Source organism: Dermacentor variabilis, chromosome 4 (genome assembly GCF_050947875.1).
Source record: "Dermacentor variabilis isolate Ectoservices chromosome 4, ASM5094787v1, whole genome shotgun sequence".
Lineage (NCBI taxonomy): Eukaryota > Metazoa > Arthropoda > Arachnida > Ixodida > Ixodidae > Dermacentor > Dermacentor variabilis.
The window spans coordinates 77831512-77847430 of NC_134571.1; the positions used below are offsets into that span (position 1 = coordinate 77831512).

At 46.0% G+C, this 15919-nt stretch overlaps 1 protein-coding gene across 2 annotated transcripts in view; it reads left to right on the top strand.

Annotated features, from left to right (window-relative positions):
• The window catches only part of LOC142579400 (cell adhesion molecule Dscam1-like), a 288431-nt gene that overhangs the window by 59245 nt on the left and 213267 nt on the right, over positions 1-15919 (top strand). For both annotated transcript variants that reach the window (XM_075689539.1, XM_075689540.1), the window contains exon 2: positions 2668-3078. In XM_075689539.1, coding sequence (XP_075545654.1) covers positions 2668-3078 — 411 coding nt within the window. The remainder of the gene's footprint in view (positions 1-2667; positions 3079-15919) is intronic.

Genomic DNA, 15919 nt, shown 5'->3' on the forward strand with positions numbered 1-15919 from the left:
TAGGAAAAAAATATCAAGGTTCGTGCGAATTCATTAAATATAATTATCGGCCAAACAGCATGGGTGAGTAATAAGCGAACGTAAATTCCTCACCTGATACGTTCGCAGGCTTTAATAGTGGCGTTCGTATTATGCATAAATATTTTTTTTGTTCCACTAGTGGGAGAAAAAGGTTTTTTCTGAGCAGATCCGGACACGTCTGATTCAAACTATATGGTCGGCAGTGTCAGTGAGCTACTTTTTCATCACAATATGTTTTATTCATATTCACCCACGCACGAGACACGAAAAGCTGCAACCCCCGCACAGGACGTCTAGCCGCCTAAGCCACGACCATAGCATCGCACGCATCAACTGTCGCACTTTAGCTCTAAAGTCGTCATTTTGTCCGGACGCGATAGCACTATGGAATGGCCTGCCAAATACCATCGCATCATGCACCAACCGCAAATCATTCCGGGATAAACCAAATGACCACTTTTCATGAGGGCAAAAGGTTCCTGTCATATTCAATTCGGCACTCTGAACTGCTGATTATTTTTTATTTTTACTTGTTTTTCCGTGTGATGCCTTTCTCACTGTATTTTTCTCGTGTATTAACTGAGTGTTTCATATAGATATCTATATTTTTTTTCTCTCGTGTTTCAATCCCGTGAATTTTACTTGGCATTGTATACGCGTGACAAGAACGTTTAACTGTTACCTACTCCTTTTTTTTGTTACTGTTCTCTTTTGTCAAGTTATTCTTTCTCTTTGACCTTGATTTTGCTCCCCCCTTATGTAATGCCTTCGGGCCTCTAAGGGAAAAAATAAATGAAATGAAATGAAATTCATGCGTTAGCATTAGGAGTGTAAAAGTGGGAAGAAAGTGTGCTTAAGTGATGTGTGGAAAGCCGGTTATGTGGTAGTGGTGGAGCGGGAATGAAGGAACAATGCAGAGCGTATATATATATATATATATATATATATATATATATATATATATATATATATATATATATATATATATATATATATATATATATATATATATAGGGCAGCTGACGGTGGACTGCTCAGGCGGGCGCCACTCTAAGGCTCACTTCACTCCTCGAAGAGGCAGGACGTTTGTTGAGTGAACTCCTGACATGCAGTTTTACTCTGGTGAGCGCGGTTTAAATCGTGTATGCGGGACCTGAAAGAGGTGCAACTTTATGCTAACGCATTTCTCTCGCATTTTCCGCTAAATCGCCACTCTATATATCGCAGCCTTTTCATCTACCTCACTGAAACACATTTAGGTTTCCATTAATTGCATTGTACTTCAATAAATTATGGTCGGTTTTGATGTTTTCATCATGCATTTGTTTTTGTGCCTCCATCATATAATGTTGCACGTGTAGATCAGGTGTTATTTTCGCGCTCATATACACTGCAGGCGCTGTTCCTCGCAAACTAAATATAATTGTGCTGTTTTACGTACGAATAGCGTGATCTGATTACGAGGCACGCCATCGTGGAAGATTCCGGATAGTTTTGTACACTTGGGGTTCTTCTAATTACCGTGTGCCTAAATCAAAGCAGACGAGCGTTTTCACATTTCGCCCCCATCGAAATGCGTACACCGTGGCCGGGATCAAAACCACGGCCTCCAGCTCAGCAGTGCAACGCCGTAGTCACTAAGCTGCCGCGGCGGGTTTTATTTATTTATTTATTTATTTATTTATTTATTTATTTATTTATTTGTTTGTTTGTTTGTTTGTTTGTTTGTTCGTTTATTTATTTATTTATTTATTTATTTATTTATTTATTTATTTATTTATTTATTTTTGCGTACTCTAGCCCATCTTGGGCTATAGCAGGAGGGGCGATAACATCATATGTCAAATTCAGACAAAGAAAAGTCTTTCAGGGTCAATGAACGAATGCAGACTGCCGTCGTTCTTTTTCGTAATGCGGCTTTCGCAATTTATAATGTGCTACTTTCTCCCTTGCACCTGCTCTGCTATATATTCGTAAAATTAGCGTAGAGGTATTTATTCAGAACATGACAACTACGCACCAGGTATAAAGTGGGTATTGAGGATTGATTACTGCAAGTTCCTGGGCATTTTTAAACACGCGCCATTCTTCTTGTTCTTTTCGAAATAGTTTTAATTTGCGCGCCTCACTTGATCTTCGATTAACATAGGCGAATATTTTTCATGACAAGGTGAGGTAGGTATGTAGCTTCCGAATCTTCAGTTGTACATTTCCACTTCGACTTTTTTACCTTCGTCTGCGCACACTTTATTTGTAAATCTGTTATCCTTTTTTTTTTCAATCCTGATTGTCTGCAAGCTGAGATCCATCTCGAGGATACCTAGCACGTGTGAGCGCTAAAAGTGCTGCTTGGTGGGGTTTCCACCTGCACATACACTCTGTGAGGCGTACGTCTGTTGCTGTTGAGCGTTTGTGTCGATGCTATGCTTCAGGTTCCTATATTCATTTCAGCTTTATTGCAAGTAACTCTACTTAATTGCATCACTTATGAGCCCACGTAAAAGTAAAACAGAGTAGAAATAATTACGTGCTTCGAAACTTTACAACCGAATCCCCAGCTAAGCCTACTTCAGTGTTAACCTATCCCTCCGGGAGAGGTACGGTGGGTTCACAGTTCAACGACGTCTGTTTGTTTCTCACTCGCAGTGCTACTCCACGACCCGTTGACTCTTCGCCACGGCACTTTCCTCGCCTGGGCCTCCTCTCCGCGCGGTTCCGGCGGCAGCAACAACAACGGAATAAGCGGGGCCAACGTGCAGGGCCCGCAGCTCACGAGCGAGCTGCCGTCGCGGCTGCTCTACTCGAACTCGTCCGGCGGCAGCCTGCCGTGCTCGGCCACGGGGCAGCCGGCGCCGACGATTCGCTGGCTCACCGAGGACGGAGACGAGGCGGCCGACGTGCCCCGGCTGAGGCACGTGCGCCAAGGCGACGGCTCCCTGGTGTTCCTGCCCTTCCGCGCCGACCAGTTCCGCCGGGACGTGCACGAGGCCCGCTACCGGTGCTCGGCCAGCAACGCCATTGGCACGGTGGTCAGCCCGCAGGTCCACGTCACCGCTGGTGAGTGGAAACGTTAGCCCTCGCGCCGAGTCGGTCAGCAGAGCTGTGCGGCCGAATCGGTCTTTGCTATTCGTGTGCGTCCGTAGCTCTTTACGAAAGGCAATGAGTTGTTCGTGGCAACGGGGCGATTCTACCGGAGCCTGGGCGGTTTCTTTTCGTGAACCTCTCTACATATTGCGTGCTTCCGCAAAACCAATCTGCCATTTTGAGGATCCCCGCGTTTCCAGCCGTCAGTTATGTTGGCCTCGCTCTGTGATCTGCGGGCCTCCTGGTTAGTGACCGCAGCGGAATGATGTGTGTCCTGTGCTTGAAAATGCCGACTAATTTTTCTTCCGCTGCGACGCTTTCTTTCTGAGAGAACCTGCTTTGAGTTTCCTTTGTAGTTTCGCGATACAGCTTGGTGGTCGACAATCTTTCTTTTTCGTGAACCTCCCTCCGCCTTGCTGGCTTCCGCAGAACTGATGTGCCAGACCCTAGGTGAGTAGCGTGCTCATCACTTAACGCTGAAACGAGTTGCCTAAATATATGGCAAATTGAGATTAACTTTAGAACCAAATTGATTATGTGACGATATAATTTGGCGTGCGTTCTAGAATCCGGTTCCCTTCCACTGCATTTGTCGCCAGGCACAAAGAGGACGCCTTTGTACCTATTATACAAGTGTAATTGATGGTAGAAGAAATTCAAAAAATTACCACATGTCTGGCGTGACCGTGTCATCGTCTACGTTATGCGAAACCGCTGAAAATGCTTGCGCCCTTGCGGGAATGTCAAATATTAAAATTCTTGGTGCTTCCGCCCGCTTGTGGAGCGGGTGAACTTAAAAGGCTATTATTTCTGATCATGCTTTCGTGGAGCACGCGCGACCAACATGTCGACAGGAGACGTGATATCTCGGAATCCTTTCTCAATTATCTCCAGCGCCCTTAAAGGGAAGCTGAAACGGTTTTCAATTTCTATGAATTGCTGGGATTGGGAAGAACAGACCTAATAATTTACGGTTCCGAATTTTTTTTTTTCATTTTGTTAATATAACGGGCAGAAATCGCTTTCTAAATCACCCGCGCGGACACGCCCCCATCGCTTCCCGGAGCGCCGGGTGAGGACGTTGGCAGAGGAGAGAACCGGCGAGAGGACGTCATGGGTGGAGACCGAGCCAACCGAGCTGCGGACCGGCGTGCTGACGTGCTGGCATGCCTCTTTCCGTCCTGCGCTTTACTGAACGACGCTACGAGAGATCTGCCGCCGCCGCTCACGTTTGTTTTGCGATTTTCGTAAACTGTTCTTTCCTTCTGTGCTGCGTGAGTGCCTACAGCCAAGGGCGGCCAACATGCCCTCGTTCTGTGCAGCATTCGGCTGCGCGAACACAGGCGGGTGAGACGATGTGGTGTTTCACAAATTTCCGAAGGAAAAGAAGCTTGCAGCGCAGTGGGTACGTGCGGTGAGGAGAGATAAGTTCGTGCCGACGAAATCAACTGTGCTGTGCTCGGACCATTTCCGCGACAGTGACTATCATCGGAGCTTGACAAAGATGCGGGCAATCGGTATTCCAATTAAATCGGCGCGACTGAAGCCCGGCGTTGTTCCGCGTTGTTCCGCATCACTCTTTTTCCATTGGCTATATCATTTTCACACCTGTGTGTAAACTTCTTGCCTTGTCCAGCCGGTTCGACTCCTTTCTGGGCAAGTGCCACTTCCAGTACTGCCCTGCTGAGGCACACAGTCCTGAATTGTCTTGAACTTGTTACGCACTGCGTGCGCTTCTGTTTTTTCCTAATCTCTTGCACCTCCTGGCAGCGCAAGCAGTTCTCTTCATCTTCCATCAATACGCACCACGTGCAGGTGCACCTAGTTTAATGAAAGCGTGATTACGCCCACATTGATGCACTGGAGAAATACAAACATTTGCAGCCATTAACGTCTGGTAACACAGTTTTAGCGTAGCCGGATAGCCTTACGACAAATGCGCGAAAACGCGTTGTTGCTAGCGTTGCTATACTCCGTTTCATACATCAGGTGCAACGCTGTGGAGGCTTGAGATACTTCTTGCAGTGGCTGCGTTCGCACTTAGAAAAAGTTCGGTGTTTCTTGACCCGATTTTTCAGAAAGCTTTCCATATATAAGCTCAGTTCGGAATGAAAATAAAAAAAAGAATTTACCCATAGAAACCATCCGTGTACATATACGGCTGCTAACACGTTCTTTTAAAGAAATTTTCTTTTCGGTATTTTTTAATTGCAGCCCGTCGTGGCAGCTTCACGTGCATGCTCGCGCGAGCAAACGCCGCTGGCACGCTGCGAAGCATAGACGGAAACGCGCGCAGTAACAAATTTTGGTGACCGGACTTCGAGCGTAGCTTCCACAGCGATGCACCTGAGGTATCAAATGGAGTGTAGGCTTGCCTATAGTGACATTCGACGTACGGTTCAGTTATCGTGTTTACCACACGGCGGTGCTAAAACTGCCTAATATCTTTATGTCAACACTAGCATGGAGCACGCATACCGATTCTTTATCGAGCCACACTCGCAAAGTCGTCGAACCATAGTATGAATATTGCACATATAATACCTCTGGTCATCTCTGGATGTGTATGATAAGCAACTACCATGACTGTACCTCACAGCACTGCATGTGCGCGCTTTGAAACGCGGCACTTATGTTCGCGATCGTGTATCAACGCTGAAAAAACCACGGGACTTTAGACAAGCAGCGGCAAGGTGCTTGACATCGCGGAATTGCACCCTTGTAAATCTAATGAGAAGTTAGTGCTTCGGCACTCTTCCAGCAGCATGTTCCCAGTGACACTTTAGCGCATTTTTTCTCCCGTCATTGCAACGTGTAGCTACATGAAAAAAAAGAAACATATGTACCAGCTAAGATTTCCAGCGCGCGAGAAGGTGCACACATCGCTCTCGCTGTTGGCACACTCAATATCGTCGTTGACTCTGTTGCCGCCATCGTTTTCCGTATCGGCTGTGGGTTCAAACATGTACGGGGACAATACAAGCTGTCGGAGACAGCGAGAACGTTCCATCTTGCAACTCAGCTATGAAGCCAGAACAGCAGAACCGCGTGCTACTAGAGAGAAACGAATGGTGCTACGCTCTGAAACGGAGACATGCGGCGGCGCCGACCGGCGACAACCGCCAACGACGTCACAGCGGCCCCGACCAATCACGGGCAACAGCGGCGTTCGCGCGATGCCCTGAGGCGCTGGTGCGCGTTTTCAATTGGAAAAACAGCCGCTTGCGTTTGTTTCCGCCCTTTTTTGAACCAGATATTCGTGTTCAGGGGACTCAAAACTGTAGAATGCCGCAGAGAACTCATTTTTTTCGAAAAGTGTTTCAGCTTCCCTTTAACTGAAGACAAAAACTGCACCCTATTCACAAGCCACTTCCACCATTCGCATGAAAAAATAAAACATAGGTGAAATAGACAAGCATTGTTGAGTTAAGTGCCTTCTATAGCCCAGCCTTTAATCATTTGCATCGCAGCGGCGACGAGACCGGACTTCCCGTTTCCGGTTCCCGAAATAAAGCATCCCTTGGTGAGCATTTGTCTAGTTCACATCATCGTCGTGGTTCGGCCATTGTTTGTGCCAGTTCTGCCCATGGAGGCTTCATCCTAATAATAGCTCCATGTCACGTGGTCTCGCGTATCGCTTCTATTTCTTATTCGCCCCATGCCACGGCTCTTTTAGCAGTTCGTGTCCGCCTACTCTATTAAAGACCACACCTTTGTGCCTGTGGCCGCGCTCGCCGCTAGTGCATCTGACTGCTCGGGAGTCGGATTTCCCCGCAAGGTTCCAGCGGACTGTCGACGAGACCTAGCTTTCGCGGGACGCTGCAATTAGCTGATGGCGCTACGTGGCGTGCTCGCATAATGTCCGAGTGCGGCCCAGTTGCCAATAAGCGTGAGCGTGTTTCCGCGAAAAAAGAAAAAAGAAGGAAACACGGACAGATGCCATACGGCAAGCGTACTCGTTGATAACATGCAGGCACTTAACAGGAAGTCGCCGCATTTCTGTCCCTGTCATCGGCTCATTATGAAGTTCCCGTTACTTGCTTACGAAAGTGAATATTGTCTGCGCGCAGTACCTGAACACGGCAGCAGTTTTCTGTAGTAATCGCCCTGGTCTGGTAGAACAAAGAGATACTTGTGAAGCTCCACGCTGTGATGCTTGCATTTGTATGCGCTTCTAAGTGTGGCTCCCCTAGCTACATGCTACCATCTTAAAAATAGCCCACGCGAGCACCGTTTAACAAACGCGATGAGTCCCTAAGCAGTTCTCTTTGCCTGCCGCTCGTGCAATATAGTATTCAAAATATTTTTCTTTCCTAATTTTGTGCCGAGGCGAAATTGTGGCAGCGCTCTAATCCTCTAAATAAAATCAGGTCATTGTGCAACGATTGCAGCGTGATAAGAAAGCCAAAGCCCCCATTGAAACCTTATAGTCGTAATAAATACGATCGCCATCAGCGTTGCACGTGTTGCCACTTGAAAAAGATTTAGTGACATCTCGCCCACATGATGTCACAGCTGAAACCACACCGTCCCATTATTACCTTGTAAATGGCGCTGCGCGCCAGCGTAATTGCCTCAAATACACAAAATGAATTACATTTCACGGAGGCAGCAATTGTAATGTGGTCCCCGCAAATGAAGCGATTCTTTGCGCATGAGAACCAATTGACGACTTTTGTGCACACAGACAGGTATGTGCGGGAGGTGCGGCACAGAGAGGCTCTTTCAAGCGTATGCTTCCGACGACAGGGAGGCGGCGCTGCGTCGCTGATAGTGAAAGTTAAGGATCAATTCGAAGGTGAACGTCATTTCGGCACCTTCTAATCACGCTAGTCGCACAGCGTCATTTCACTGCGTGTAACGAAAGGGGGCGTGCTCTCATCTAAATGACGCGACGATGGACGAGACCGCATCCTCGCATTCTTTCGTGCAGCAGATTGCCTTGTGATTGCTCGTCTGGTCGTGTGCTACAATGTTTCACACACCCACACAGAGCTGTTGTTAGCGACGCTTCCATGCTAGCCATATTTGTGTTCCGCTTTCTGCTGCTGGCCATCTACGTTGGTACGTAAATCCTCACACACATGCGCGCCCAAGCCACTCTCATACTGGCAGCCACAGCAGAATTACCGCAAATTCTGACATGAAAATAAAAAAAAAGCAACGCAACGTTTCTCGCACAGTTTCTCGAAACTTACTTGGCCGCAGGCGTAACGTGGATGCACAGCTTAACCGTTTCTTTGCGGCTTCGGATGGGCCAGTCAGGAGCCGATAAATGAAAGTAAACAAAGGCTAGCTGTTCTCATGCAAGGTTCTTGTGTCGCCCGCTTAACTCGACGCACGTCTATCGGATTATTCCGCAAAAAAATAAGTAACAGTGGAAGAAGGGGGTGTTCGCTGTGATTCGCTCTCTGTGCGAACACGTCCTTCTCTTGGCGATTGTTGCAGATTTGCTCAGTCTTACTTAACTTTCGCCTTAATATGCGAACTGGTGAGAAAATTCGTTTGACTAAGTGCAATAGTAAACGCATTTTATAGGACGCATCAGCTGGGATTAAACGAAGGTAGTCAAAAACAGCAGCTGCCAGATGAATTATAGTAACGCCTACCTTATTGAGCCTGTCTAATGGACCAAGTAGCAAACCTGACGTGCGTCTGTTGACCCTCTCATTCGTTTCCTTTCTTCGCTGTCTCCTTGTCTCAAAGTATATATTAATCGCAATATTCTAGAGCCTCTTGAAAATTCAAATTGAAATATGTACTAAATATGTATCGCTTTCGCTAATAATTACAAACTTTTATTAACATTTGCAAGAAGTGGCCATGTGAAGTCATTTCATAAACCGTCAGTGTGCAGAAAATAAGGCAATTAGAAGATTATGATGACTATATTCTCTTGGCATCGGTAGCTTCCGTGATGTAGACCCATGTATTAATGCTAAATATGTCGACGCTCCGGGATCTTGCATTTAATGCAGATATTATGTTACGTTGTGTAGATGTCATTAAGCAAAAGGAAGCAGGAATAGGTGGAAAGACAGGGAGGTTAGCCAGTTCTCGGACCGGCTGGCTGCCCTGTGCCTGGATAAAGGGCGTAAGGAGAATAAAAGGTAACAGAAAAGAGGTATTATAAAAGAAGGGAAAGAATAGCAAAAGGAAAGCGGAAAAAGGGAAGGAGAATTAGTACTGCTTAAAGTCTGTGACAAAACTTTGATGCACACGGAAAGACGCCAGGAGGAACAAGTGCGAATATAATGTTATTTGCTTCTTCTTTAACTAAACTTGCCATTACATTTCCTGATCCGAATTTCTGTGATGATATTTTATAACTGCTGCACATACCGTTGTCGAGGATGAAATAAAATTATGTCGTTTTGGAACCATGCTGAAGGATGGAATAGAGGCTCAATATATATTGTGGGACAGCTGTCACCTCGGCTTTTTATTCAGCAGGGTCGTGCGCGCTGAAAGGCATGACGGTGGCCATGATGGTGAATATATACAGATAAAAAAGATGAAGGGCGAGTACAATGTTTAAACTATGTCCGATATGTTCATATGTTAGGAATATTGTATAGTACTCGAGTCAAAAGCGTTGATTAGGCTACTTCAAGAGGAAACAGAAAGCATAGATGGAAGCAACGAACATCGTAAATAAGCACAGTATTGTAAAAAACAAAAGAAAATCAAGAATACATTTGGTGTTAACGTAGCACTGCTTCCCAATCTTAGAATCAGAGGCAAATGCCGACTTAGGAAACACGACGGTGGCTCAGCAATTTCGGCCACGCGTAGGCAACAAACGGACTTGCATTACCAGTGGCACTGGGCGAAGCAACTGCGTATGCTCAAAGTGCGCGTGAATTTCCTCATTTGCTCTTCTTTCTTTGTTTCGTTTCGTAGCTTACTTATTCTTCTCAGCTTCGCCTACATAAACACTGACCGCTTGTTGACGTGTTCTGCCTCTTTAATTTAACCCGGTTGTTCTCGATGTCTCCTTTCCTTTCTTCGCTGTTCACCCCCTCCTTTTTTTGTTTTTGCAATGGGATACCACGCTGCATCAATGGCTGCAGCTGCAGCCGGCGACGTCTCGGGTGTCCTTGCATCTGCTCTAACTCCTCTTTTACGATTTTTTTTTCTTTTGCGGTCGCACATTTCTCTTATTCTGCGAAAGTTATCGTTCCTCGCAGGCCAGTTCCATTTTCGGCGAGCTGCGGCGCAGCCCTAACTCAGGCCCTTCAGCTTGCAGATTTCATTTCACGTTCTTTTTTTGGCAAAGCACTCCTTCGAATGCGCCCTCTTGAGGGTCCCCTTTTGCACCATGGGTGGATCCTTCAGAAGAAGGCCCAAGAAAAAAAAAAGAAAGCTTTTCTTTTTTCAGCCTCTGTATAAATCAGTAGCTCACAAAGTAAAGAATAGGGGCAATGCTGAACCTAACACTGCAAAAGGACAAAGCCGGGAGCCTTCGTTGATGCCTGAAACAAATCCGCCCTCCACGACGCTGAACCTCAATTCGCTGCAACGACTGTCGCTGCATCTGTTCTCCCGCATATAGTTTGCTTGTTTGTTTGTTTGTTTGTTTGGTTGTTTGGTTGTTTGTTTATCTGCCTGTCTGTCTCTTTGTATCCCAACCCTTATCTGAGTCCTGCTTGCGCGCAACTTATTGTTTACGCTTTAGGCCTTCGGAAAAGCGGAGTCCCTCCGTCTCTCGCACAGTATGCGTGGTTCGGCAAAATTGGAAACTCAGCCATGCGCGAGCGTTTTTGCATCGAGAACACCGACCGCTATGCGAGGCACCACCGGCTATCAGTGCTGGTAAATCCGAAAGCAGGTATCTATAAGCGCAAGAAAGAAAAAAATACACGTCCAAGGCCAACGGAACGAACTTGGACCGACGAGAAAGCGAACGGAATCTCTGAGAAAAAAAAAAAAATGTTGAACGCCCGCTCGCTTACTTGACTTGACCTTAGTTCACTGCTGCCTTGTTTTTGGCTGCTTGGTATTGCACTTAACAGGCAAACGAAAAGGAGCTTGGTGAACGAGGTCTTATGTCTGCGATGTCATCTTTGTGCGTTGAGTTTAGCGCGGCTCCTGCATATATATATATATATATATATATATATATATATATATATATATATATTTATATAATATACACACAACCTTTCTGGAGGCATTGATTGCAGTGCACGCTATTCTTCTGCGAACAAAGCCTGAATACATCCCATATTTTAATACATACATGTCTTTTCTATCGCTTCTTCTGCCATTGTTTGCGATCTGCTGTCACTGAGACAATTTCCCATGGTTAAAAAAAATTCAGCATTAGGCTGCTTTTGAATAGGCGCACGCAAGCAAAGCGTTCGCTTAACGCATATAACCTCACATCACAAAGAAGGTTTGGGTTCTCGCTTCACACAACCAAAAAAAAAAAAAAAAAATCACCGACGATTATCATACTCCCCAATGCGAAATTTAAGTGCAGCTTTACACATGTTGTCATTTCGTGATATATTTAATAGTGTTAAAACTGGGGCCCCAAACCGCGTTTCGCTGGTTGCTTATGGGTTACTCGGGAGCATCTGAGTATTAGAATTTGGACAAGAGAAGCGTTTGGTTGCGATCTCGGGACACCGCAGTGGTGAAAATAGAAGACGCTTGAAAGCGAAAATGTAACAAAAGTCTTCTCGCAAGCGATACCTAAAAGAAAGATTTTTTTCGACAACAACAACAACATAGAAGGCTTCGGATAAAGTTTGAATAACAATTATGACTTTGTTATTATTTGTGCGACTATTGGTGACGCGTGGGTGCGATTAAGAGCAGCCGCCGCAGATAGGCCTCACTCACGCAGCGCTTTGGTTCCATGCATACGACGCGCCCTGCTTTGGCACCATGTCGTAATAATCGTCGCCACACAGCCGGTCTTATGTGGCGCTACGCTTTTCTTCTCACGCTTTCGTTCCACCAATGATGAGAACGGCCCTTCGTCGCGGGGAAGTCGTGCTACCATTTTCAGCGGCGACAACACCCAAGCGAGCGCCTCATCGAGCCTTACTCTAGCCGGTCGCCATCTCCCCTTGCAGCAGCAGTTATCACCGTCACACGCACTGGTACCGCTGACTGACCATCGCAGCAGACACCACGGACAAGCGTAGCCCTCCCCACCTCACGGCACCCTGCCCCCTCCTCAGAAGCAGAGATGAGATCGCCCACGCGGTAGCGAATGCCGCGGCTGCCGGCAACTCAGTATGCGCTAAGTTGCTGAGTCCCCTTCTCTCCTTCTCCGCTTTCCGCCTCATGGTTCTGTTGCACCCTCCTACTGCGCTTTCCTCCTCCTCTCTTCGCTTTGGTCTTTCTTTCATGTAGCGCTGCGCTCCGCGTTCGCTTTCATTCTTCGCGGCGCTCGTTCGTTCGGTTACGCCCACGTCGCCAACGCTCGCTGCAGGAACGGGCTATTAGTAACTGCGCTCTAAAATTTTCTTAACATAATTCGGGTGCCTTGGCTTTTGAGTTGCATAAATTTCGAAACATAGCGTGGGGAGCTTTGCATCAACAAACATGACACGGCGGCAGCCGTCGAGGCGACGGATATCGTCTGTAGCGCCGAATCTGACCCGATTTCTGAGTAACTTTTGACGGTAGTAAGAAAAAAAACAGAAAATCTAGTATCTGGAATCTATAAAATCGGAAATGTAAAAAAATAGTTCATGATAAATCAGCGCTTTTCCAGAGATCAGATTTTCAGAGTGTGCTGTTGGCCTAAAGTTAGAAAATTTCGGCTGGCGTTCGCTCATTCTCATTGCCTTCGGTACAAACGTATATATCGAATAAGATAATTTAGTTGATTTCTACCTTCTCGGCAATTAGCTATCAGCAAAAATTTTAAGCGTGTACCAATTGCTGTATAACATAAAACTATTCCAATATGTTTTTATTCCAATCTCCTGAGGCCAAATTTGCGTACCCGCCGACGCAAGCGTCGGGTGGTCACCCGCAGGGTTCTCTGAACAAACCAATCGAACGCTCCCTTCTATATCATAGGAGCTCACTTCTTTTGTTTGCTTGAAAAAAGAATAACATTACCTGCACTGAGTGGCTTGTCTTATCTATTTGGCTGACAAGAGGCGAGGAGCATGGTCAAGTGGAGAGGGATTCGATGGGGCCGAGCGACTGCACTTGCATATCGATAACTGGATGAAGAGGGTGGTGCCGGCGTTCTGCGATTGTTCCGCCTTCTCTTACTTAGCTTGCGGTGGCTCGTCGACAATCGCGGCGGCATGCAACGGAAGCTTAAGAATGAGGCTAAAACGGATCCTCAGCAAAGAAGAGTTGGCAGAACGAGGTCGTAAACGTGCCGAAAGTTCTCGAAAACGTTACACTGCCACGCAAAAAGTTTTATTACACGCAAATAAACCCATGCTCTCCGGAAGTGGCAAGTAGCCAGTGCCAGAGCGATCGGCGGCAGCCATCTTTTATTCATTTCGCAACGGGACAGCCTACGGCTATTCAGAATAAAATTCAGTTTTGTTCGGCATATTAATGCATTTTTAACGTGTACGCATCACTTTGATGTGGTAAGTTTTTGTGGTTTTGTGACGTCGCCTGAGAGGCAGGTGAAGTGGGCGCATCCCGAAAACTTTTGACCAATAGCCGAAAGCTAATGGCAAAAAGGCGTCGAATCAGAAATAACTATCTTTGTTTTGTTCGGTCATATTATGCATAGTCAGTGTGTACACGCCATATCAGATGGGGAGCTATCGCGGTTTTCTTGACGTCGCGTGACAGACAGGAGAACTGAGGGTGGCCCAAGATATTTTTGACCAATCGCGGTGGGCTGACTGCAGAATTGGAATAGTTTTACGTTACAGTGCCACAAGTGTACGTATTGTAAAAACGCACGATTTCGTTTATTATGAACACTGTATTTCTGTAGTTTCTTCTATATCCGTACAATGAAGGCACTGCAAGCGGGCTATGCTAACACAAAGAATAGCACAAGCTTATATACCTATCTTAGAGGCATCCGTGATACCGCACCACGGGAAGGAAAAGAGGTCCCGGTTTTGGGAACGTTAAGCTGCGAGACCCGTAAGCATTAGGTCTCTATTCTCATACTTCCTATATTTATACATGAGTAGAATTCATTACGTGCTGCGTGTGTGAAGGTAGCATATGCTCATTTTCTTCTCACGTACTATGAGTGTGGTTTCGGGCTCAGGGACAAGAAAGGTTTATCTGTCTTGCATGCTGGCTATTTGAATTCTGTGTTGACTTCTGAGCACAAAGTGACCAACACGAACGGAAGTTCGAAGCTATCATCAAATCTATGTTTAAAATATTGATATATTACCTGTATTTATTCTCCGCAGATTCTTCCGCACTACTCAATAAATTTCCGATCTTTCTAACTATTATGTCTGCCCGACGTGAAGCATTGGCCTGGCCACCACATTAGCTCATGCAGAATCGAATGTGGCACTGCTGCGTTTATTGTCGGCATTGTGGCGAGGTTAGCACGAACAGCTGGCGTTTCAAATGACAAGAGCCATACAACGCCTTACTTAGGTACTACTTACTGAGATAGGAAATAATTTTTTAATTGTAGTGCCTACCGAGTCACTGGGGTGCTATTGTCAATGAACGAAGCGAGCAATCTGTCCGTTTAGCCCTTGTAGAAGACCGTCACCTACGAATCTCGCTTTCTAAGACAAACGCTAGAAGGAAGTTGTTCGGCACTCAAAAAACTTGCAGTGGACTCCACATAACCTAACTCGCTTATGCGGAAATGCCGAATAAACGGAAACATGGTATCAGCTTTGTTTGGTCACCCACAGACACAATTTAACATAGTTGGGTTAGACGGAACCCACCTTTTTTTTGTGAACTACGGTTAACCGGAACTTCAAACAAAACTGGCACCTACGTCATCGCCGCATGAAACAGGAAAAGTTCCGCAAGCATGTCAAATGGCGATCCTATAGACAGTGAAGAAAATCAAATCCATCAGAAAGTGGCAGGCAAGTTAATGCCAATTCAAGCTGTCGAAGTTGCAGCTTTGTTTCTCTCATGAGGACTTCGCTAGGAAAGTGATGATCCCCAAGGAGGAAGAGAGCACTGCAGAGTATAGGTGGTATCTTGTAATCAGGCTCTCACTACTGATTCGTTCCCACGGCCAGGGAGAAAAGACCTCGGACGATAACCTTGTTACCTGCTCTGAGGAGTCAGTAGAAGTTATTGGTGAAGTTCATGCCGTAGATGTAGATATTGTCTTTCTTGTGCGTGGTACTGTTCTGGACCAGACAGCAAGACATGCTGTCGAGGTCTGCAGCGCTATTTCTAACGCGAGAACTGCGTACAGTTATTGAAAATTATTTCGCTCATGAACACAGCATTGCACAAAAGTTGCTGCAGTAACAAAAGTAGAGCACAGTGAACCCCAATAATCTCAATACATTCGAACGCTTTTCGAGTAAAATGACTGTTGGTGATATTTTTGTCCTTCGGCTAAATGAAACTATGGATAAACGGAACGCATTTTCCAGGCCCTTCAAATTCCGTTTAAGCGGAGTCTAGTGCATATACATCGGGTTCCAGCTATCATGCATCGCGTTTCTTTAAAAAGGACGGGCCAGCCTACGCGAAGATAACCAAGTATATATCGTCCACAGTCGAGTAAAGCAAGTTCCAGTAAATTTTCTTGATGCCATTCAATTTATCGATAATTTGCAATAAGTTATTTTAAATTACTGGCCTGAAGGCCGTGATGTGAAAGAAGAATTTGAAGGAAATTGAAAGAAGCTTGAAGCTCGCT